Raw genomic sequence first — 22,062 nt, forward strand, 5'->3', positions numbered from 1 at the left:
CCTTCCCCCCCACCAGGGGCCCAGGAACTCGGGGGGGTGAGAGGATTCCAGTTTGTCCTGCGTGTGCTTTGGTACTGCTGACTGCTGGGCTCCCTGGCTCTGCTCAAGGAAGGGCTCACCAGGATGGCCCATTTCCCGTCTTCCTTTCTCTGCCAATGTCATGGTCACGCGGAGGGTGTGGATGGCAAGTGGCTTTATATTTCTCCTGACAGACGGGGAAAACTGAGGCCTGGGTAGGCAAAGTTGCCAGCCCAGTCCCCCCACCCCAGCTGTCTCCCTGTTTTCTGCATCATCCTCATCAGGGGCCCTTTTCTCTTTCCAGACCACCCTGGCCCTCCATCCCTGCGGCCATGAGGTGCTGGCTGGCCCAGGGTCAGGTTACCCCTTTCTGCCCCTCCCCAATATGGGGACACCTGCTGCCGAGGGTTTGGGATCGGATGGAGCCCTGAAGGGACCCAGCCCCTACGGGCTGCTCCCTCTGCAAGGTCTCAGAGTCCTGGACTGACCCCAGTTGGTCCCCAGTGCATAGATGGGGAAACTGAGACCCGGGGAAGGGGAGTCGCTGGCCCCTGGCCGTACAGGAAGGTAGAAGCAATGATGGTGGGGAGAGCAGTGAGGCGCCCTGACCCTGGAGACACTTGTGCACTTATCCTGGAATGATTTGTTCTGTCATTAGACACTGACTAAGCACCTACTGTGTGCATCATAAGACAATAAACAACCAATAATGGTAATAATAATAATAATTTGAACTCTTCATCTATATTCCCGACTCAGTGCCTCCCATTTTTCTTACCTGATCCAAAGGACTCCTCAAAAATTCCCTGTGGGGGGGGGGGCTGTATTATGAATACATTTTTCAGTTATAAGAAGGGGAGGCTCAGAGAAGTTATGTTACTGCCCCACATCACAGTCAGGGCAGAGCTGAGGTTCAACCCCTGGCCTGCTCACACCTCCACTGCAAAGACTCCCTCTGCTTCCCCAGACCCCACCCCCTCTGGAACCTCCTGCTCCTGCTATGGACCCTCCTGAACTGTGGTTTGGGAGGCAGTGCTCAGGTAAGGGGGGGACATGAGCCCAGGGGGCATTGGGCATGGAGACCCCATAGCCACGTGGGGGTTGCCAACCTCCCCTCCATGCTGACCATGCTTCTCTTTCTCCAAGTAGGGTCCAGGCGAGTGGACACCATGGGGTTCCTGGAGCCGCTGTTCCAGCTCCTGTGGGCAGGGGCTCTCTGTGCGAAGTCGGCGCTGTATCCGGTGAGCAGTGAGCACAAAGCCGGGGCTCGGATGCGCGGGTGCGAGGGGGTTCCTGACCCTTCCCTCCTGCCAGCCAGGCCCAGCCCCTGAACACACCCTTGGCCTGCCCACACATGCTGTGCCTTTTAATCCTACGAATGCACCTGGAATGTGGGTAGGGTTGGTGTGGGAGGGTGAGGGGTGAGCAGGCGGGCTCTGGGAAGGAGGTTACTGGGAAACCTGACCACACTCTGGCCACGCTGCTCCTCACAGGTTCCCCAGGGAAGAGCGGTGCTGGGGGGACACCCATGAGTACCGCCTCTGCCAGTTGCCAGTAAGTTCTGTCCACCTCCAAGACCCCTCGAGTCTGCCCTGAAGCTCTGCTGCTTCCCCACTCATGCCCCCAAATATGTTTGCCACCCTGCCAGATTTTCTGGACTCCCCTGAGTCTGTCCCAGCCTCTGAGCCACCCACCTCTGTCCCCAGGACTGTCCCCCAGGAGCCATGCCCTTCCGAGACCTCCAGTGTGCCCTCTACAATGGCCACCCTGTCCTGGGCCCCCAGAAGACTTACCAATGGGTGCCCTTCTATGGTGGTGAGTAGCCTGCCCTCCTGTTGGTCCAGAGGAAACAACTCAGAGCTGACAGGGAGAAAGGGCTGCTAAGAAAGAAGGGGGACTTGGAGGGTTGTAAAGAGAAGTAGGCATTAGCACTTGGGCTTTGAAGGATATGTAGGAGTTGGTGAAGGGAAGGGGGAAAAGCATGTGTGAGATGTAAAGCAGAGGCAGGGGGAGGCCAGGTCTGTTCCGCACAGGGCTGAACACCAGACTGAGGATTTACTCAGGGCCGAATCCAGAGGCCAACAGTTCTCAAACTTATCTTGGTAGCAGGAAATGTTGCCAGTATTTAGCTGAAAATAGTGAGTTATATAACTATGTGCTGGGGGCAGCATGCCTCCAGGTTTAAGGGAGACAGGCAGCTTCAGATGCTATGGAGAGGGCAGACACAGGTAAGAAAAGCCTAGAATAAAGAAAGTTCCATTTGTAAACCTCATCGTGTTTTTTCCCTTTGCCCTAAGCATTAGCCCACCAGGGCCAGCTGGGGCTCTGTTCCAGGCTGGGTCAGCCAGCCAAGCTGAGGGAGATGGGAGGAGCAGGAGTCAGAGCTATGGGCTGGAGTGATTGGACTGCTCATTGCGCCCTGCTGCCAAGCAGAGGGGGGAACTGAGTCCTGGGGCGGGGGCTAAAGACACGTGCTATGTGGGACCCAGTCAGCACTGGACAAACACTTTTTATTGGGCACCTGCTGGGTGCAGCTCTGCTCAACGCCGAGCCTAGAATCACGTCTGGAAATGGTTATTTGAGTGTTTGTGGAATGAATGAATGCAGGCATGCAGGCCCAGGATATCTGCCTGGGAGAGTCAGAAAGCTGGAGGCAAAACGCCGAAGCCCAGTCCTGGCCCTGCTTCAACCTGCATGTGCAGTTTGGGCTGAGTCTCTGGGCCTCATCTGCCCAAGGGGGTGGCTCTCTCTGGGAGGCTAGCGGGAAGGGGGCTGTAACTGGGATGGAAGACCCCTGGTCCACTCTGTCCTTCCACCCCCAGCGCCCAACCAGTGCGACCTCAACTGCCTGGCCGTGGGACATGCCTTCTACCACAGCTTTGGCCGCGTCCTGGATGGTACTCCCTGCAGCTGGGGTAGCCAGGGACTCTGCGTGGCTGGCCGCTGCCTCGTAAGGACTGCCAGGACCCGCCCAGCCCAGCCCACCTCCCACCCCACCCCAGACCGAATTCATTTAGTTTTAGGTCCCCAGCCCCTCCCCTCCCACCGGGCCACGCCCCTCCATAGACTTCACTCCTAGCTTCTCTCCAGAGTCCGCCCTTTCACTCTCAAGTCCCGCCAAGCCCCCTTCCTTTTGTTCCATGACCCCGCCCTCTTCCACAGGCCCCGCCCCCGGCACCTCTCCTTAGGCCCCACCCAGACCCCCTCCTTCTGGGCCCATCCTTTTATTCCCAGGTCCCATCCCTTTTATTTCAGGCCCCACCCTCGTCTCTAGGCCCCGCCTCCTCGTTCTCAGGACCCGCCCCCCTCTCCCAGGCCGAGGCCCGGGCTGGGGCAGGGGGTCTCTCTGACACGTGTCCTCCCCATCCGCTTAGAACGCCGGCTGTGACGGTTTGATGGGCTCGGGCGCCCGCGAGGACCACTGTGGTCGCTGCGGCGGCACCAACGACTCGTGCCTCTTCGTGCAGCGCGTGTTCCGTGACACCGGTGACCTCTCGCCCCGTCCTCTCCACTCTCCCCGAGCCGACCCTTTACGAAGCCGCGGGCACGGAAGTGAATTCCCGTGCTGATTGGGCAGCCTGCGGCGCAGCCCCCTCTCGTTCATCATTCTGATTGGTCACTGCCAGATTGTCCCGCCCTTCCCAGAACAGATGTGGTTCTAACCCCTTCGCTGCCTCATTTAGGCGATACTAATCTTTTTTTAAAAATATATATATTTTTTATTGATTTTTACAGAGAGGAAGGGAGAGGGATAGAGAGTTAGAAACATCGATGAGAGAGACACATCGATCAGCTGCCTCCTGCACACTCCCCACTGGGGATGTGCCCACAACCAAGGTACATGCCCTTGACCGGAATCAAACCTGGGACCCTTGAGTCCGCAGGCCGACGCTCTATCCGCTGAGCCAAACCGGGGCTAGGCGATACTAATCTTAACTCCAAACGTTTATGGACCGTTGTTGGGGTACCAGTACCAAGGCCAATCTCCTTAGCCTCAGTATCTCATTTAATCCTCAAAGCATCCCTCAAAAAACCCACCACCCGCCCCGCAGCATCCTCCTTCCTTCCCGCCCAGGAGCCTTCGCAGGATACTGGAACGTGACTCTGATCCCCGAGGGCGCCAGGCACATCTACGCCGCCCATCGGAGCCGAAACCACCTGGGTACCGCAGAGGTTCCGAGGGGGAGGCGCCCTCCTGGCCGCCTCGATGGAGCCGGGAGACTGAGGCCGGAGGAGGGGGACGCAGGGTCGGGAGGTGGAGGGGCGGGGTCCCGGGAGCCTGGGCTGACCCTTCCCTTGCAGCGCTGATTGGGGGCGACGGGCGCTACGTGCTCAACGGCAACGGGGAGGTGAGCCCGTCCGGGACGTATGAGGCGGCGGGCACCCGCGTGGTCTACACTCGCGCTGCGGGGCCGGAGGAGACGCTGCGCGCGGCCGGACCCACGTCCCAAGACCTGCTCCTGCAGGTGCGTGCGGGGCCTCCAGGGGGCGGCTGGGCACGTGGTGGTGGCAGGGATTAAAGGACCCAGGGGAGGCTGGGGACAGAGAGGGGGAGTCGGGATAGAGAGTGAGAGTGGGGAAGCTAGGAACAGAGAGTCAGAGGGGTGAGATCGGATTAGAGAGAGTGTCAGAGGGGCCAGGGTGAGATAGAGAATCAGAGGTGGGAGGCTAGGGTAGAGAATCAGGAGAAAGGCCAGAGGATGGAGGCTGGGCCACCAGTTCTGATTTCGGCTCCCTAGTGTGTGACCTTCTCCCTAGGTCCTCCTGCAGGAGCCCAATCCCGGCATTGAGTTCGAGTTCTGGCTCCCTAGGGAGCGCTATGGCCCCTTCCAGGAGCAGGCCCAGGCCCTGGGCTGGTCTCTGAGGCAGCCGCAGCCTCTGGAGGGGGAGCCCCAGTCCCTTGAGCCCCAGGAAGCCCTGGCTGCTTTCCCCACACGGACCCCAAAGCCCACCCCAGGTGAGCAGGGAATAGCCACTCTGGGGGCGAGCAGGGAGGTGGGGCGTGTGCCCTAACTGCACTCTCTCACAGATCCCTGCCCACCCTGTCCGGACACCCGCGGTCGTGCCCACCGGCTGCTCCATTATTGCGGCAGTGACTTTGGTGAGAGACCCGTTTCCCCAACCCTCACCTGGCCCCTAATTGACCTAAACTTGGCTACTTTCCTGCTGACATCTGACCCTGTTTTGACTTTACTCTTGAGTCCTTGATGTGACTCCAACTTGACCCCTTCTGGCCCTAATTTGACTTCTTGATTTGGCCCTTTGCTCTAATTTGACCTCTAAGTCCTCATTGATGCTGACCTGATCTGGACCCCAGGACCCTCTCCACAGTCCCTAGGGGCCCCCCATGTCCCACCTGACCCCACGTTTCCTCCTATGGCATGAACGGGGTGCATGAATGGGTGTCCAGGTTGGACCATCCAATTGGCCTCAGCACCGCCCTGCCCACAGTGTTCCGGGCTCGAGTGCTGGGCCACCTCCGCCAGGCCCAGGAGACCCGCTATGAGGTGCGCGTGCAGCTCGTCTACAAGAACCGCTCGCCACTGCAGTCCCTCGAGTATGTGTGGGCACCTGGCCGCTGCCCCTGCCCACCCATGGCCCTCCATCGAGAGTACCTGCTGGCTGCCCAGCGCCTGGTCAACCCCGATGGCACTCAGGACCGGCTGCTGCTGCCCCATGCTGGCTATGCCCGGCCCTGGAGCCCCGCCGAGGACAGCCGAGTCCGCCTGGCTGCCAGACACTGCCCTGTCTGAGCCCCCAGACAAGAAAGATGTGCCTGACCAGGCTCAAACTCAACCTAGTTCCTCTCTTGCCTGGCTTCCAAGGAACTCAGAACTGTCTCCCACCACAGCTGTGTACCTCTCCCTCAGACACACGTATACGCCTTTGCGCACAGTCAGTCAGATCCACTCTCACAGGAGGCAGGCGCTGATGAGAAAACACTGAATTGCTTCTTTAACTCTGATTTCTTCTCTCACCCTGACTGCCAGGAAACTCATATGCTTTCTTTTACTCAGAAACTTTGTGTCTACTTTTATTCCCCTTGCCTCACACTCACCTGTTTAGAGACACTCTCACACGCAAGCAGGGCCCTAGGAAGACATGCCTAGGAGACATTGTACTGTATCCGTTTCCCCTCTTGCCCTGGCTACCAGGAAGCTCCTCACTGTGTAACTCCCTGAAACTCTGTGCTCTCTCTTCTGGCTGCCATTTACCCATGCACCACAATGTATTCAGAGACATTGTCACAAACAGACATACCCACTAGAACACATGCCTAACTAGGCACTGTGACATACTCATTTCCCCTTTTGTGCTGACTACCAGAAGGCTCAGAGATCATCTTGTCTCTTTCAATGTTGTATTGATTTCAGGTGTACGGCTTAGTGGTGAGACAATCGTATACTTACCTAGTGCTCCCTTTGATATTTCCAGTACCCAATTAGCATCCTACATAGTTATCATAATATTATTGACTATATTCCCTATGGTTTACTTTACAGCCCCATGACTATTCAAAGATAATTTTGACAACCTCAGCAATTCTAGAAGGGGTTCCTCCAGTCCACACTGCTGTTCACCCCTTTTATATTTCTACTTAGTTTTTACAAGCAATTTTTTAAAACAACGGCACACTTGGCCACAGAAATGTGTGGATGCACTGGTAGCAGGATCCACAACTGTGTTTTCACAGCATGTACACATGTGATCTCACAAACCCCATCCCCTCTACCTGGTCCATTCCCCACCTCCCCTCAGAATGTCTGACACTCTGTGGGAGGGGAGGACAGGGACTATATGAGGATGGGGGGTGAGTACGGGGTAAACATGGCTTTTATAGGTCCCAAGCCTCTTCTCCAGGCCTGCTTGGGGGCCACACATTCATCTCAGGCCTCCCCAGCAAAGGAAGCAGTCAGAGCCCCTCCCCTCAGGCTATCCTCATCCTCCTGTGTTGTCAGAGATTCTCTTCATTTATTCTTCTGGAGCAAGAGGGCAGGCATCAGTCATGTGAGAAGTGAGGGTGTGTGGGGGGTGGCTCAGCAAACCCTCCCCCACTCTGGGTGGGGGCGCCGTCTTCTGCCTCCCCGTTCCGGATGGGGTGCCCCACACTGTCATTTGGGGACAATCTGCTCTTCTGTACCATCATGGTTGTGTTTTTCCTGGTAGCATGGATACTGGCAGTGGGCAAGGGGCACACAATATGCGGGTCTCAGAGCTGGATGGGCTCAGCCCCTGACTTTGCAGATGACCTGAGGGCAGACCACTCCCCTCTCCAGTACCCTTTCAGCCCTTCCTGGCTCTGATCATGGGAATCACACTCCTCTGGATTCCTTCCCTAGCCCCTCAGTTCACTCATGCATTCCTCCAACGGGTATTTATTGAGTGCCTACTGTATGCCAGGGGCCCAGCAGTGCTTAGACCACCCCAGGCCTGGCTCTGTCATCTGCAACGAGTGCTGAAGCTGGAGAAACCTCAGAGCCCCAACTTTCGTGGGCAAAGTGGGATGCAGTTCTGGAGGGAGGTGTGGGGCCTGGGCGCCCACTGGTGGCAGGATGGGGGAAAGGTAGTCAAGGCACTGGTTACCTGCAGCCCTGCTTCTGTACCTCCTCCTCCACACCCACTTCTCTCATCTGCACTTGCCTTCCTCAGGAATGCCTCTCCTCACCCACCAGCCTTACACCAGCACCCACTTACGGCTCCATTCTTCCCACCACTGGCCTGAGGTTGTCCCCTCTGCCTCCATGCAGTATGGGGATATGTCTGGGAATAAGGGTCTCAGGCCTTCTCAGCCCCAGAGCTCCCAATCCCAAATCATCTGGACTGGCTGACGAGAGGCGCTTGCTCCTGGGAAGGGCCAGCACAGAGTCTCCTCCGGCAGGCGGGATGGCCTGTGGCTTCCCCAGCCCTTCACAGCTCCTCCTGTAATGGTCTTGTAACACTCCCAGTAAACATGCCATTGTTTCGATCTGCTCTTTCGTTTTAAAGCAGTCTAACCATTTAAAGAGAGAAGAAAACCTTGCAATTCTAAAGTTGCTCAAATTCAACAGCGTGGTGGTTCAGGAAGGAACTACCATTTGTACTTGCCAAGCAACGTATGACGCTGTTTTGCACTGAAACACTAATAACTCCAGGTGGTTACATAGAATGACAGAAACAAAGTGAAGCGTTCTATTTTTTTCCTCTTTACAGTCAGCCCTCGGCCCTTTTTCATTAGTTACTGTGTCCCTGCAGGGATACGCTAGCCCATCCCGGTTAGAGGCACACACATTGCCCGGAGTAGGAACCTCCTCTTGAAGGAAGCACTGCTTGTCCAGAACTGGGAATTCTCCAAATTGACTTCTCCAAATTGACTTCCCACTGATGGTGATGTTTATTAAAAGATGAATTAAAACAGGCATGTTTGAAACTTGCATCCATATTAGTAAAAATGACAGTAATTGTAATTATTTCATTAGCCCCACAAAAGGTTGTTTTCAGTATTTCTGAACGCCAGCTCTGGGGGGTCTGTCATGTTTTTCCTTTCTAATTCTCTGCAGAGGGCACCACTCTGTCATCTGCCCTTCTCTCACTGACCCTGTACCAGACGGCTGACACATGGGAGGACACATGTCCACTTAGAGAGCCACAGAAAGCCCTGGACTGTCTGAGAGCGCACAGGTTCAGATGTGGACATACAGGTGGGGTTGGCAGAACCACTTTGGAAAACAGTTTGGCCGTGTCTGCTACAGATGAACAAAAATCACAGTAGCAAGTTAGATATGTCCAAGTCCCAACACCCAGAATCTGTGAATGGGATCTTATTTGGAAAAAGGATCTTGGCAGATATAATTAAGGGTCTCAAGATAAGATCATTCCGGATGACCTGGGTGGGCACTAAATCCAATGACAAGTATCCTCATAAGAGACATGCAAAGGAGAGACAGAAGAGGGCCATGTGACAATGGAGGCAGAGACTGGGGCGATGAGGCCACAAGCCCAGAAGCTGGAACAGGCAGGAAGGACCCTCCCTGGAATCGCAGGAGGGAGCATGGCCCTGTCACACTGACTTCTGGCCTCCATAATGTGAGAGACTAAATCTTTGTTGTTTCAAGGCCCCCCTCGCCCAGTGTGTGGTAATCTGTTATGGTCACCCCAGAAGACTCACAGGCTCACCCTGTACTCTCCAATCTCTGAGAAAGGAGAGCTGCACTCACCACAGGTCAGTTCTAGAATGTTCCTAGCAGCTTTAGTCATAATAACCCAAAATGGGAAACTACTCAAATGCCCATCGACAGTGGAATGGGGCAGATAATTCTGGCCTACCCACAGATGAAATGCTCTCCACCAATGAAAAAGAGCAAAGTACTGATAATTCCCACAGTGGTGTGAGTCTCACAGACACAGCTCTGAGTCAGATAGGAAAGGACAGAGATACCGTTGCGGGTGGGGAGTGACTGGGAGGGGCTGGCCCTGTTGCCTTAGTAGCTCTGAGTCACTGGTTACACTTTTCTGTAGGTTTAAGAATAAAACAAACGATGTGCTCAGCTGGCATGGCTCAGTGGTTGAGCACTGACCTACCAACCAGGAGGTTACAGGTTGGATTCCCAGTCAGGGCACATGCCTGGGTTACAGGTTCGATCCCCAATAGGAGGCGAGCAGGAGGCAGCCAATCCATGGTTCTCTCTTCTCTCTCTATCTCTCTCTCTCTCCCTTCTTCTCTGAAATCAATAAAAATATATTTTAAAAAAATATATAAAATAAAACAAGTCTGAGGGGCTAAAGGCCACTGTTTCCACCTGGGAAGACAGGTGTGTATCCTCCCTATCTGTACTGCCTGGTGAGCTGACCAGGGCAGGGGGACAGGGACAGCCTCTGAGCACCTGTTTCACCACCTAGGGCAGTGATGGTGAACCTTTTGAGCTCGGCGTGTCAGCATTTTGAAAAACCCTAACTTAACTCTGGTGCCGAGTCACATATAGAAATTTTTTGATGTTTGCAACCATAGTAAAACAAAGATTTATATTTTTTATGTTTATTTTATATATTTAAATGCCATTTAACAAAGAAAAATCAACCAAAAAAATGTGTTCACGTGTCACCTCTGACACGCTTGTCATAGGTTCGGCATCACCAACCTAGGGACAGCAGGGTAGGGGGGATGCAAGGTGCAGAGTGAGCCCAGCACTGCCCCACCCCCAGACCACAGCCACAGCACATTCTTCAAACAGCTGGGCCAGTGATAAGCAGATTCTGAGATCCCTGTCCCCAACACCCACGTAGGCCTCTTAGCAGACCTTTGATCAGTCCCTTCCTCCCTCTTGACAAATCTTACATCCCCAGGAAAAGCCAAAGTCCTTACCACACCTTCCAGATATCTGCACGGTCCACCCCCTGGCTCACCTCCTCTCTCCCCTCATTCACTCAGCTCTAGCCACACAGGTCTCCCTGTTCCTCCTACACTCTGCCAGGCTCTGCCTGGACCACCCCTGTCCGATTCTCACCAGATTCATGCCCTCACCTTCTTCATGTCTTTACTTGAATGTCATTTTCATAGACAGGCCTTTCTCTGACCCTGACATTGCAGCCCTGGCCCCCTCAACTTCGGCTGCATTTTCCCCATGTCATTCACCTCGCTCTGACATGTGTTTTTTAAATTAAATATATATTTTTTAATTTTATTGATTTAAGGGTGAGGGAGAGAGAGAGAAACATCATCATTGTGAGAGAGAAACATGGATCAGTTGTCTCCCATATGCGCCCTGAACTGGGGATCGAACCCGAAATCTGGGTATGTGCCCTGATCAGGAGTTGAACGCACGACCCTTAGATGCACAGGATGATGCTCCAACCAACTGAGCCACAGGGCTCCCTCTGACATGTTATGCATGTATCATGCCAATTGTTGCCTTCCCAAACTACCAGGAGTGGGAAATTTTTAACTCTCTGGGTCAATACTGTAACCCTGGCTCCTAGAGGAGGGGTGGGAATACAACAAGCGCTCGATATCCGCGTAACACTCAGCACTTCCTCCTCCTTTGTTAGAATTCTCAAGGATGAGGACACGGGCAGTGGTGTTGGTGGCTGCAGAGGGCTGCCTCCTTTTTGGGGAAAGCTGTCTTGAGTCACCACCAGCTGGGAACTGCAACGCTGGCTAGGGAGCGAGGGGCATGGCATGTCACAGGATTGCAAGACTTGGCTGATGTGTTTGGGCAAAAACTGGGTGTCTCGGTCAGGGACGGTAGGGTCTTCGCCTTCCGACGCCGCGCGCACCCACCCCAGAGCAGAGCAGACACCGGCCAATGCGGCAGGAGGTTGCGGGGTGGGGCGGGAGGTGGTGGGATCTGTGGGAGATGGTTGGCCAGGGGCCCTGAGACTCGTGAGGCCCTGAGGCCCTGCGTAAGGCTGGACTGAAGCTGAGCAGAGTCGGCCGAGCGTAGGCCTGGGAGTCGCTTTCATCCCCGGTCGGAGGGTGGTGGGCCTGTTGGGCGGGTCCGAGGGGAACTCGACCATGGCTGCCTTTTCTGTTAAGCCTTCCTAGAGCTATTAATTAGTTTAGCAAATGTTTATTGACCTGCTACTATGTTCCAGGCGGAACACAGCACGGGACAGACAGAAATCTCAGCCGCTGTGGCGCTCACAGTCTCACAGTGCAGGCAGGCGAGAGGCAAGAGAAATCGGTAAAACACGTCATGTTGAGATGGAGACATGGCGGGTCATGTAGATTTTATATCGAGGGGCCAGGGAAGACCTCCCTGCGAAGAAGGCATTTGAGTCAAAACGTGAAAGCAGTGAGGGAGAGTGTGAAGGCGCAGACCCCCTAGGCACCTCTGTTCTGGAAGGATCTCCGGGGCCCTCCTTTAGTCCTCAGCTGAGCCAGGTGCCCCACGGTCAGGCTCCACAGCCTGATTGTCCCTGCCTTTGCCTTTCAGGCCTGTCCTTCCTCATTTTTCAGGTGTCAGCTCACTCACCACCTCAGGCTTCTCTCCTTTTTTGTCACTGCTTCCTTTTCTCTCCATATTTCTTGGGTACCCTCTTTCCATTTTCTGTCTCCTTGCCTGTCCTCAATTTAAATGGCAAAGATTTCCTTTTACTCACTAGTGAATACCCGGCATTTAGTGTGGTGCCCTCCTCTGCCACATACTAAATACTACTTTTTTTCTTAATTGAAAGAATAGAGACTAACTGCCAAAAAAAGAAAAGAAACTGGGTGTCTCCAGACATTGCCCAGCACCTTTGAGAAAAAACTGCCCCCAGTTGAGAACCACTGAGTTACAGCCTCAGAAGTACCTGCAGTGTCAGGGTTTGCGGTTCATCCTGCTAGCCCTTCTCTTGTGTTTGCACCAGAAGCTGTGGCCCCCTAGGACCATGGGGCAGCAGAGCTTGGGTGGCAGGAGCTGAGTGGCCTGATGGATTCTGTGGGGCCCAGGTCCTCCCCAGCTGTGAAAGCAGATGCCTTTGTGTTACAGCCCCTTCCTCAGGGGACAAACCAGGCCCCCAGGCTCCAGGTGGAGCTCGCTGCAGGTGCAGTTCAGGCTTCAGGCACCCCTGCTTCCACTGAGACAGCCGCCTGGTCCAGCTCCACTCCCACCCCCACCCCGTCCCCCAGCTTCCAGTTCAGGATCTGCCTCCAGGGATCTATAGCTGTACAGGGGGGCATTCTATATTTTATATACTGTTGGATTGGATTTGCTGTTCTTTCTTTGGGCTTTTTGCATCTGCATCCATTCCTGATTTCATGAACGGGGTCATGCCAGCCTCACAAAGGAAACCCAAGTGAAGGCTGAAGGAGGCCCCATTAGTGTTCACCCAACTCCCCTCTCTCCATTTCCATGAATGCCAGTCTGTCAACTGCCAGCCCCAAGGCCTCTCTGCTGCCTGCAGAGGGATGCTGGCTGAAACGAATGGCCACTGCTCCCCCAGTGGATAGTCCCTGGATCCCTCAGCACCTGAACAGAGGGTCTCAGGTGTGCACTGGACACAGGTTCCAGGCTTAGCCACACCTACTTCTTTGGCTCCTTCCCCTACCCACTCCCTACTGAAGCTTCCTGAGGTCCCCTTCCAGAAAAGGGACTTGTACTCCAATTCTCATCTCTGATTCATCTCAGCCACTTGGCAAGACCATAATTCTGGGCCTCAGTTTCTTATCTTTAAAGTGGGGCTACACAGCAGCCTCTCCTGATTAGATGGGAGGATCCCTGCAAAGAACACCTGGTCCCCCCCCCCCCTATACACACACCCAGGACAGATGGCAAAAGAAGGCTCTGCAAGATGTATTTTATTGAGCCCTCTCCTAGCAGGATAGGTGTTTCAGGCGCCAGCAGTGCTGTAGGTATTGGAGCCAGGAGTGGTGGTGGGGCCAGTGGCAGGTGATTTCAGTGGTGGACTCTGAGGTGTACTCCAGAGGGAACCCAGAAAGGTAGGAGACAGGCAGCTCGGGCTCTGAGGTATTGGTTTGGGGCTGCTGCTCGTGCACTGAGGTACTGGTTGGGGGCTGCGCTGGGGACGTCTTCTGATGTTTGCTGGACTTAGAGGCCTTGGGGGCTGACTCCGTTGGTCTATTAGGGCTGTCGTGGGGCTGCGTGGGGATGGTGGTACCACTGGGAGATGGCTGCACTGGGGATGTCTTGTGATGTTTGCTGGACTTAGAGGCCTTGGGGGCTGACTCCCCTGGTCTATTAGGGTTGTTGTGGGGCTGCGTGGGGATGGTGGTACCATTGGGAGATGGCAGTGTTGGGGACGTCTTGTGATGTTTGCTGGACTTAGAGGCCTTGGGGGCCGACTCCCCTGGTCTATTGGGACTGCTGTGGGGCTGACTGGGGATGGTGGTACCATTGGGAGATATCAGTGTTGGGGACGTCTTCTGATGTTTGTTGGACTTAGAGCCTTTGAGGGCCGACTCCCCTGGTCTATTGGGACTGCTTTGGGGCTGCATGGGGATGGTGGTACCACTGGGGGATGTCACAGTAGGGGGGGGCTGGCTGGAGAAGGTGCTGGGATGATGCACAGGGCCTGAACCAGAGCCGGGGGACTGCTGGGCTGGCTGGGAGGGGCCCAAGGAAGTGACAGATGGTTGGGGGGGCTGGTTGGAAGAATTGGCTCTCGCAATAGATGCTTTTGAGGAAGACTGGACCTGGGATTTGCCAGGCAGCTTGGAGCCACTGGCAGAGCCTGTGACCAAGGATTGAGAATGGGACGGGACAAAGTTGGTGCATGAGGCGTTCCCAGAGCCTGGCTTGATTGAGGCTGAGGGAACAGAGCGGGTCTGTTCTGAGGAATCAGTTGAGGAATCCGTGGAGGACACGGTGTCTTTTAGCTGGCCGGCCAGCTTATCTGCACGGGGACTGGGTAGGGACTTCACTTGTCCTTCTGGAGCTGAGTCACGGTTACTTTGGCTGCAGAGAGAGGGCCATGGGGGTAAGGTAGGTCTGGCCGAGCTCTCAGGTCCTGGGGCTATGCTCTGCTGCTAGAGAGTGGGAAGGAGGCTGCTGGGGACCAGGGTAGGGTCAATGGCCATCCTTGGCAAGGATAGTCATCTGCACATATTCACACATATGTAGGTACACTTGTACACAATCACACACATAAATGAACTCACACAATGCACAAACCAGCCCACAGTCATACACCCACAGTCATACACACACACACACACACACATGCATGCTTGCACTCACACGTGCACATACGCATGCATACACATATAAAACTTACTTCCTAGGGGTGGGGGTTACCTATGGTTGGCTCCAGTAGCAGCGGGGGGCCCACCACCATAGCCGTTGGGGTGACGAGAGCCCGGCTTCGGGCCAGGGTCTGAAGGACTGGTTTCCGAAAGCAGAGGAGAGAAAGGCGGACAGTGAGAGGAGAAGCCAGAGCGCCTGATGCCAATGGCCAAGATGCCAGATGGAGACCAGTCAGAGTCAGGAGTAGGGGAGCCAGGAGTGAAGGTAAGCAGGGGTGGATAGGCTGGGAGACAGACAGACCCAAACTGGGACAAACTAACTCCCCCGTGCCCTACAAGCACACACCGTCCCGGGTTACTCCTGCTGCTACGTCCAGTGCTCGCCCGCTGAGGTCTCTCATGATGTTGTCCACGGCCTCGTGATGCTTTAGAAACAGCGGGCGTATGATTCGACGGTACAGCATGTGAGCCCCATTCCACGGCCCGGGAATCATGCAGAACAACAGGAAGGCGCACTGCGGGCATGGATGGCAGTTACACTCGGCCCGGATCTGTGCCCCGGGAGGAGGGGTTGGACCTCTTCCGTCAGACACTGGGCTATGTGGACCTAGGCCCACACAGACACCCCTTAGGATTCGTCTGGCCACCCCCATCAGACACCCTCTTGGATGGACTTGGGCTGCCCCCATCAGATACTCTCCTGGCTGGGCCTGTTTCCACAGGGAAGGGACTGAGTCTCCCCCCACACCCGAGGAGGCAGCAGGGCGGGCCCCTCAAACCCCCAGTCTCTGGTTGCCTGCCTGCTCCCAGGAGATCCTATCCTGTGTGTGTTCCAGTGGTGCGTACCTTTCCCACGTAGTAGAAAGGGAACCAGGACAGGAGTAGATCGCTGAAGAACTCGGCAAGCCCGAATAGGCTGTATACCACCCAGTAGGTGAGCCACACAGTGTCGTCTTCTTTGCTTGGACTCTCGATAGCTTTTATCCTGGGGGGGAGGGGGAGGAGGGTGTGTGTGACAGGATCAGGGGCTGCCTGGAGTCCCTCATGCTCCCCACCTGGACAGCCCATGGGCACTCACGAAGCATATGCGGGGTAGACAAACCCGATGAGATTGCAAAGTAGAGGTGCCCCGTAACCGAACAGAAGATACAGGCTTAGCAGAGTGGTGGCTCCTGCAGAAAAGAGGGCATGGGTGGGGGTCTGGCTCACTCCACGCCCAGTCCGCAGGCTCCCAGCCTCCTCTTGGCCTGGCAGATGCACCCCACAGAGTTGTCATTCCTCCCACAAGCCTTAGTGACCTCTCCAGGGTGTGCTCGTCTCCACACAGCACCTGGACAACCCCCACCATGGCTCTGAACACTGAGTCTTGTGTCTGTAATTAGTTAACATATCCATCTCCCCTATTGTACCGTGAGCTCTCCAAAGGCAGGCAGGGTCCTCTGCCCTGGTGGATACAGAGTAGCTGCCCAATAAACACTTGCTGAATAAGGAATCATCTGCAATTATAACCACCTCACCTTGGGCCCTATAAGAGGGGTTGGATACATGAGCCCTAAGTAATAGGAGAAAAAACTAAAACTGAGGCCATTCTATCATTAAGACATGATTACTGGTGAGCGGACAAAGGCAGAGGCAATTTAAAATTTCATCTTATGCCTGGTCAGTGTGGCTCAGTGGTTGAGCATCGACCCATGCACCAAGAGGTTGCCAGTTGGAGGCCTGGGTTGCAGGCTCGGTCCCTGGTGGGGGGCATGCAGGAGGTAGCCGATCGATGATTCTATATCTCCCTCTCCTGCTCTCTTTAAAATCAATAAAAATATATTTTCAAAATGTCATCTTAGTGTGGGGTTTCTTAGCCTGGGCTGACATCTGGGCCAGGTCATCCTCTTTGGGGGGCTGGATCCACCCACTCAATGCCAGGAGCATGCGCCATGACACCACAGATGTCCCCAGACACTGCCTAGTGTCCTAACAGGGGCAGTATGGCCCCATTTGAGACCCCCTTGTCTTAGGCAGCAAAGGGCAGTACAGAGCCTCTCAGATCTTGGAGAGCCCTCTGTTCTTCTACTCACGTACCATGTGACACTGAGAAAGTCTCTCTCTCTGCTTGAAGACTCAGTTTCACCATCTGTCAATGGGGTTACAGTGACCCTGGCTCCTAGGGTTGTTGTGGATTAGCTAAATACACTCAACAGAGAGGACTCATCCTTTCCCTACATTACTGAGGGACTTTGGTCACAAAAGCACTCCCAGCAAAGAGGCTCAGAGGAGAACAGTGTGGGAATATGGGAAGCTAGGAGCATCAGCCACTCTGAAAACAATGATTGTAACTGCCACATCTAAGTGCTACTTGTGTGCTTCTCTGTTCTGTCTCATGCAATGACAAGACCTAAACAAAAGCTGTCAGGGAAAGGGGCTTGCCCAGGGTCACTGAAGAGCCTTTACAGCTTCCCATGTCCTTCACAGAGGCTACCTTCTGGACCAAAGGGCAGAGTCACCCATACACTTCCCTCCACCTGCATTCGTTCTGATCCCAGAGCCTGGTGTCAGAAGTGGAGGAAGTCCTCCCCAGTTGGCTCCACTGGGTTTCCTCCTGTTGCCTGGGGTAGGGTATTGGGCCATCTGCGACATGTGGAGCCCAAGGGTTCCCACATCTGGGCAAGGGGGTGGGGGAACGTCACCTCTTCCTCAGGAACCACTAGTCAGTGGCTCTCCCAGGGCACCCCTCCCCTCAATCCCTATTCCTGCAGCCTCAGCAATAGGAGGATGATCTTGTCCATGGGTTGGGGCGGGGGGGGGGGGGCATGGCCTGAGATCAACAACAGATGGGGCCCAGGGGGTGAGAAGAGGTGAATACTCCACACAGGGCAGGTGGCAGGGGCATCCTCCCACATAGCCCTTGCCTTTTGGGGCCTTAGTTTCCTTTAACTATCAGCCTCCCTAGTGGCCTCTTCCCAGTGGGTCCCTCCCTAGTTCTCTATGACCTAAATTGCCCAACCACTGGTACCGAGATGTGGAAAGCCAGGCTTGCTCGCATGGGCGGGTCCCTGGCTAAGCAGACATAGTTGGGCACTGGGAACCTGGGGGACAAATTTCAGACCCTCACTGGCTGCCTGGCATGGGGATCTCCGGCTGGTGGGGACATGGGAGTTAAGTGGACTCCCAGCATCTGCACATAGAAGGTGCTCAAAACACCTGGCACTGTCTGCACCCAGAACATGCCCCCGCCCCCACCAGCATCCTTGTGATTCATTCCAGGGGGTCCTCCTAGAAGAAGTGGCAGAGTGGGTGCACCTGAACACTGCAAAAGAGGGAAGGAAGGCATTTAACCATTTACTAACGAGGCAGTCTCTGAGAGTGGCAGGGCTCATCCCAGGTTATTGAGGAGGAAAGAAAGTGGAAGGACTAGAATAGTAGTTACAGTCAGGGGTGGCTGGAGCCCCTTCTCCCTGGTTTCCTATCCAATCTGTCTGCAGCCCCACCACAAGTGTCAAACAATCCAACTCCAACTCAACTATTCATGCACAGTAGGCCAGTGAGAGGAGAGGGCACGCCAAGAGGGGAAACAATGGGAGAGTAGGTGGGGATGACCCTTCCTCTTGGCAGGGAGTATCCCTCTGAAAGAACAAGATCTCTACACTTGCTTTCAGGCTGGGGGTCATCTGGGAAGGAGGTGAAGAGACACTCAGGGCACTGACGCCTATCTGCCCCCTCCTCCCCTCTCCTACCCCTGGGGCCTGCAGGGCAACTGGAAGAACCGGACTTTGGCCTGGCGGGCACCCAGAGCCCCAAGGGAGGGGGCAAAGGACAGCCTCCAGACACGCGGACCAGTGTGGGGGTGCTGCAGGGGCCCAGAAAAGGGGTGGCCCTGGCCCAAGGTGGCACGGCGAGGGCACGGGAGGGGCTGCGGGTTCACCCGAGGACCCCTCCCCAGCCAGGATCTCAGCCTCCCCACTGGACAGTGGGCGCTCCCCTCCATAAGGCCCGAACCCTACAGCTGGGGCAGGCCGGATGGGGGCAGGCCAAGGCCCAGGTACCCCAGAGCCTCAGTATGCAGGTCGGTGAAATGGGGCGACAGCCCGGAGCGCCCTCGGACGGCTCACCCGCTGCCAAGTACCGCTTGTCGACCCCGGTCTTGGCTTCGAGCGCCCTTAGTGTCTCGGTGGCCAAGTTCCTCTGTTCCAGAAGACTCTCGAAGCGCTGGCGCAGGCCGTCCATGGCAACGGCGGGACCGGGGTTGGCAGCCGGAGCTCGATCTCGGAGCTACGCACCGGTCCCGCCGGGCACGCGCCGCCTTCTTCAGAAGAGAGTCGCACCGCTCTACTCCCGGGCTGGTCTTTGCCTCCTGTTTGGTCCCCGCCTCCCGCCCGATGCACCGGCCAATGGGAGGGCAGGGCGGGCAAAGGAGGAGGGGCCTGCCCCGTCTCCCCCGCCTCATTGCCCTCTGGCGGGCAGTGGCCGCCGCAGGCGCGACCTGAAGGAAGAGGGCGGGGCGCAGAGGCCGAGGGCGCCGATTGGTCGAGGGGAAGCGGGACGTAGCTGATTGGAGGGGCGGGGTCTTGGCCGGGGATTATTGGCTGAGCAGTGGAGCTGGGGGAGGAGAGAAGCGTGCTGTAGTAGAAAGAGTTGGTGGGAGGGGCCTGAAAAGACCAGAGTTGATTGGAGAAAGGGTAAGAGATTCATTAGCAAGAACAGAGGAGGGGCGGGGCATATTATAAAGACTGCGGGAAGGAATCTGAGGGGCGGGTATGGGGCGGAGCTAAATTGAGAAGTGGCGCTCACTCTAAAGAGCAATCCTGGTTGGACGGGAGAGGAGGGGCTGATTCTAGGGAGGGGTGTGTAGGAAGGGGTGCGGCTAAATAAAAGGGCGGGGTCAATCATAACAATAGTGAACTCCTCTGGGTCAGAAGAATGGGGTCAATGTACAAATAGGGAGACTAAGGTTCCAGAGGGTTTGGGTCTGCGTGTGTCCACCCTCCCATTTCTGTCGGGACTTCGCGCCTCCAAAGGGGAGACGCAAGGACCTCTGGGAGTTGAAGCCTTTCAAGGGTTGCTATGGTGCCGGGGGCGGGGCGGGCGCTTGGGCCAACGCGGCGGTTTGGCCAGGGGGAGGGGCTTTTGGAGGCCCGGCCCCGCCCCCGCCCCCGCCGCCATGCGGCCCACCCGGACTGATCTCTGGCTGCGCCTGGCCTTGCCCCTGGGCTTGGTCCTCGTTTTCCCCGCGTCTGTGGGGTTGGTCTCGGCCCGGGCCCCCATCTATGTCAGCAGCTGGGCCGTGCGGGTGTCTGAGGGTTCCCGGGAGGCCGAGCGCCTGGCACGCAGATTCGGTTTCGTCAACCTGGGGCTGGTGGGTGGGACTCGGATGGACTCGAGGGGGCGGGACTGGACAACCCAAGACACTAGGCCCCGACAGATGGGAAGGTGTCTCTCGGGTCCCCTAGATATCAAGAACTCCCAACCAACCCCTGCTTCAGATTCGAGGACCCCCAGAGGGCACATGAAGCTCGCACCAGGGCATCTGGTTGGGGGAGGATGCAAAGGGGACATCCTGCAGGGCATCAGGGAAGACGGGTCCTAGCGATGCAGCTGCTCCCCCACATTCCCAGATCTTCCCTGATGGACAGTACTTCCACCTGCGGCACAGGGGTGTGGTCCAGCAGTCCCTGACCCCGCACTGGGGCCACCGCCTGCGCCTGAAGAAAGACCCCAAGGTGAGCCTGGCCTTGAGGCTGCCCCCTCAGGGTCTTAGACACGTCCTGTTATTCTTGTGATTGTTATGAATGGCTGTGATCTTTGGCAACTCACCTGCTCTCTCTGAGTCTTGGTTTTCACCTGGCCCTCCAGTCTATACCAGTGATGGCAAACCTATGACACCTCTGACACGCGAACTCATTTTTGGGGTTGATTTTTCTTTGTGAAATGGCATTTAAATAGATAAAATAAATATCAAAAATGTCTTTGTTTTACTATGGTTGCAAATATCAAACAATTTCTATATGTGATACGGCACCAGATTTAAGTTAGAGTTTTTCAAAATGCTGACATGCCGAGCTCAAAAGGTTTGCCATCACTGGTCTATACAGTGGGGACCCAGACAGGGAAGATCTGTGGAGAGCAACAGATCATGTGTGTGCGTGATGCACATTCCAGGGCCTGGCACACTATCAACATTTCTTATCAACCACCCCCCTTCCCTCCTCTATTTTGACCTGAATGATTAAGATTCCCAGGTACTCTACAAGCTGAGGATTTGAGGCTGAGTCTGGAAAGCCCTTGGGAGCCACAAAGGGGTATGAACTGGGCTGGGGAGCTGATCCATAAAGAAACAAGAGGCCCAACTGTTCAAAACCTGCCTGGAGCATTGGCGACAGAGAGAACTGGCCAGTTGGAGATGTGGTTTGCGAGAGAGAAGCCAGGGCTTGCCGATGGATCAGATGCATGGGACAGTTCCTGAGACTGGAGCAGAGCAAATGAGGAGATGATGGCCCTGATTGCTGAAATGGGAGTAGAGGGACATGAGCTGGTTTGGGGGGAAAGGGATGGGGAGATGAACAAGGAAGGAAGAAGAGCAAAGATCTGAGAATGAGCAGCCCAGTCAGGCAGAACAGCATGTGCCAAGGCCCTGAGTGAGGCAGCCATTGCGACAGCAGCAAAGGAAGGCTTGTGAGGGCCAGGAAGGCAGGGCCTCGTGGGCCCTGGAGTGTGTGGTGGGAAGCCCTGGGAGGGTTTCAACAAAGAGTAAGGCTGCTATGTGTTGAGAATGAATTATAGAAGAGTGGAAGGGTCAGCTAGAGGACCAGGAGGTGGTAGAGAGCAGTGGCCACTGCAGGGGGGAGATGGGCAGGTCTTGGGCAGAGGGATCTAGAACAGGGATGGGGGAAGGGACAGAGTTGGGACCCTAGGACTCCATGCCACCTCAGGCAGTAACCAGTTATCTGTGGGCCCTGGGGATGGGTGCTCCAAGCGTCTCGGCACCCTCTGAGGGCAGAGCCCCAGACACATGGGGACCCAGAAGAGCAGCCCCAGAAAACACAAGGTCCCAGGCCTCGTCCCACACCACAAGCAGTAGACAACCCAGACACACTTTCCACTACAAGCACAGCCTCACAGTTGCCCCTTGTTGGACCCTGGGAAGGGGCCTATGCAGACCCTGGACACAGGCTTGGGCCCTTGGACCAAGAGCTGGTGGAAAGGGCTCAGAGGAGCAGGCCTTCGTTTGTGGAACATGGCCCTCTAAAGTGCAGGATAGCGCAGCCGGTGTGGCTTAGGGGTGAGCATCAACCTGTGAACCAGGAGGTCACAGTTCAATTCCCAGTCATCGGTCCCTAGCGGGGGTCCATGCAGGAGGTAGTTGATCAATGATTCTCTCTCATCATTGATGTTTC

At 55.6% G+C, this 22,062-nt stretch overlaps 3 protein-coding genes across 8 annotated transcripts in view; 2 read left to right on the top strand and 1 right to left on the bottom strand.

Moving 5' to 3' along the window:
• Positions 1–228: 228 nt before the first annotated feature.
• Positions 229–7,984, top strand: ADAMTSL5 (ADAMTS like 5). 4 transcript variants are annotated; one of them, XM_014467222.2, is made up of 12 exons: positions 230–585; positions 986–1,058; positions 1,168–1,259; positions 1,512–1,572; positions 1,725–1,833; positions 2,841–2,968; positions 3,393–3,504; positions 4,094–4,180; positions 4,321–4,484; positions 4,777–4,975; positions 5,048–5,119; positions 5,470–5,814. In XM_014467222.2, exons 1-12 carry the CDS (start codon positions 530–532, stop codon positions 5,769–5,771), a joined length of 1,455 nt encoding a protein of 484 aa, XP_014322708.1. In that variant the 5' UTR covers positions 230–529; the 3' UTR covers positions 5,772–5,814. The 4 variants fall into 4 exon arrangements, with proteins under 4 accessions (XP_023599035.1, XP_014322708.1, XP_023599033.1 ...); XM_023743267.1 differs by lacking the exon at positions 1,512–1,572 and having other exon boundaries at positions 229–1,058; positions 1,165–1,259; positions 4,789–4,975; XM_023743265.1 differs by lacking the exon at positions 1,512–1,572 and having other exon boundaries at positions 230–1,058; positions 1,165–1,259.
• Positions 7,985–13,258: 5,274 nt separating this feature from the next.
• Positions 13,259–19,030, bottom strand: REEP6 (receptor accessory protein 6). Of its 3 annotated transcripts, none has more exons than XM_006101780.3 (5): positions 18,781–19,028; positions 15,756–15,849; positions 15,524–15,662; positions 15,024–15,192; positions 13,259–14,390 (listed from the first exon to the last, which is right to left on the bottom strand). In XM_006101780.3, the coding sequence occupies exons 1-5, from the start codon at positions 18,893–18,895 to the stop codon at positions 14,353–14,355; spliced, it is 555 nt and encodes a 184-aa protein (XP_006101842.1). In that variant the 5' UTR covers positions 18,896–19,028; the 3' UTR covers positions 13,259–14,352. The 3 variants fall into 3 exon arrangements, with proteins under 3 accessions (XP_006101842.1, XP_023599038.1, XP_023599037.1); XM_023743270.1 differs by lacking the exons at positions 13,259–14,390; positions 18,781–19,028 and adding exons at positions 14,639–14,816; positions 16,754–17,272; XM_023743269.1 differs by lacking the exon at positions 13,259–14,390 and adding an exon at positions 14,648–14,816 and having other exon boundaries at positions 18,781–19,030.
• Positions 19,031–19,829: 799 nt separating this feature from the next.
• PCSK4 (proprotein convertase subtilisin/kexin type 4) overlaps positions 19,830–22,062 on the top strand; it is an 8,164-nt gene continuing 5,931 nt past the window's right edge. The window contains 2 exon segments of the mRNA XM_014467167.2: positions 19,830–20,024; positions 20,284–20,388. Coding sequence (XP_014322653.2) covers positions 19,830–20,024; positions 20,284–20,388 — 300 coding nt within the window.

This window comes from Myotis lucifugus, unplaced genomic scaffold (genome assembly GCF_000147115.1).
Source record: "Myotis lucifugus unplaced genomic scaffold, Myoluc2.0 scaffold_383, whole genome shotgun sequence".
NCBI lineage: Eukaryota > Metazoa > Chordata > Mammalia > Chiroptera > Vespertilionidae > Myotis > Myotis lucifugus.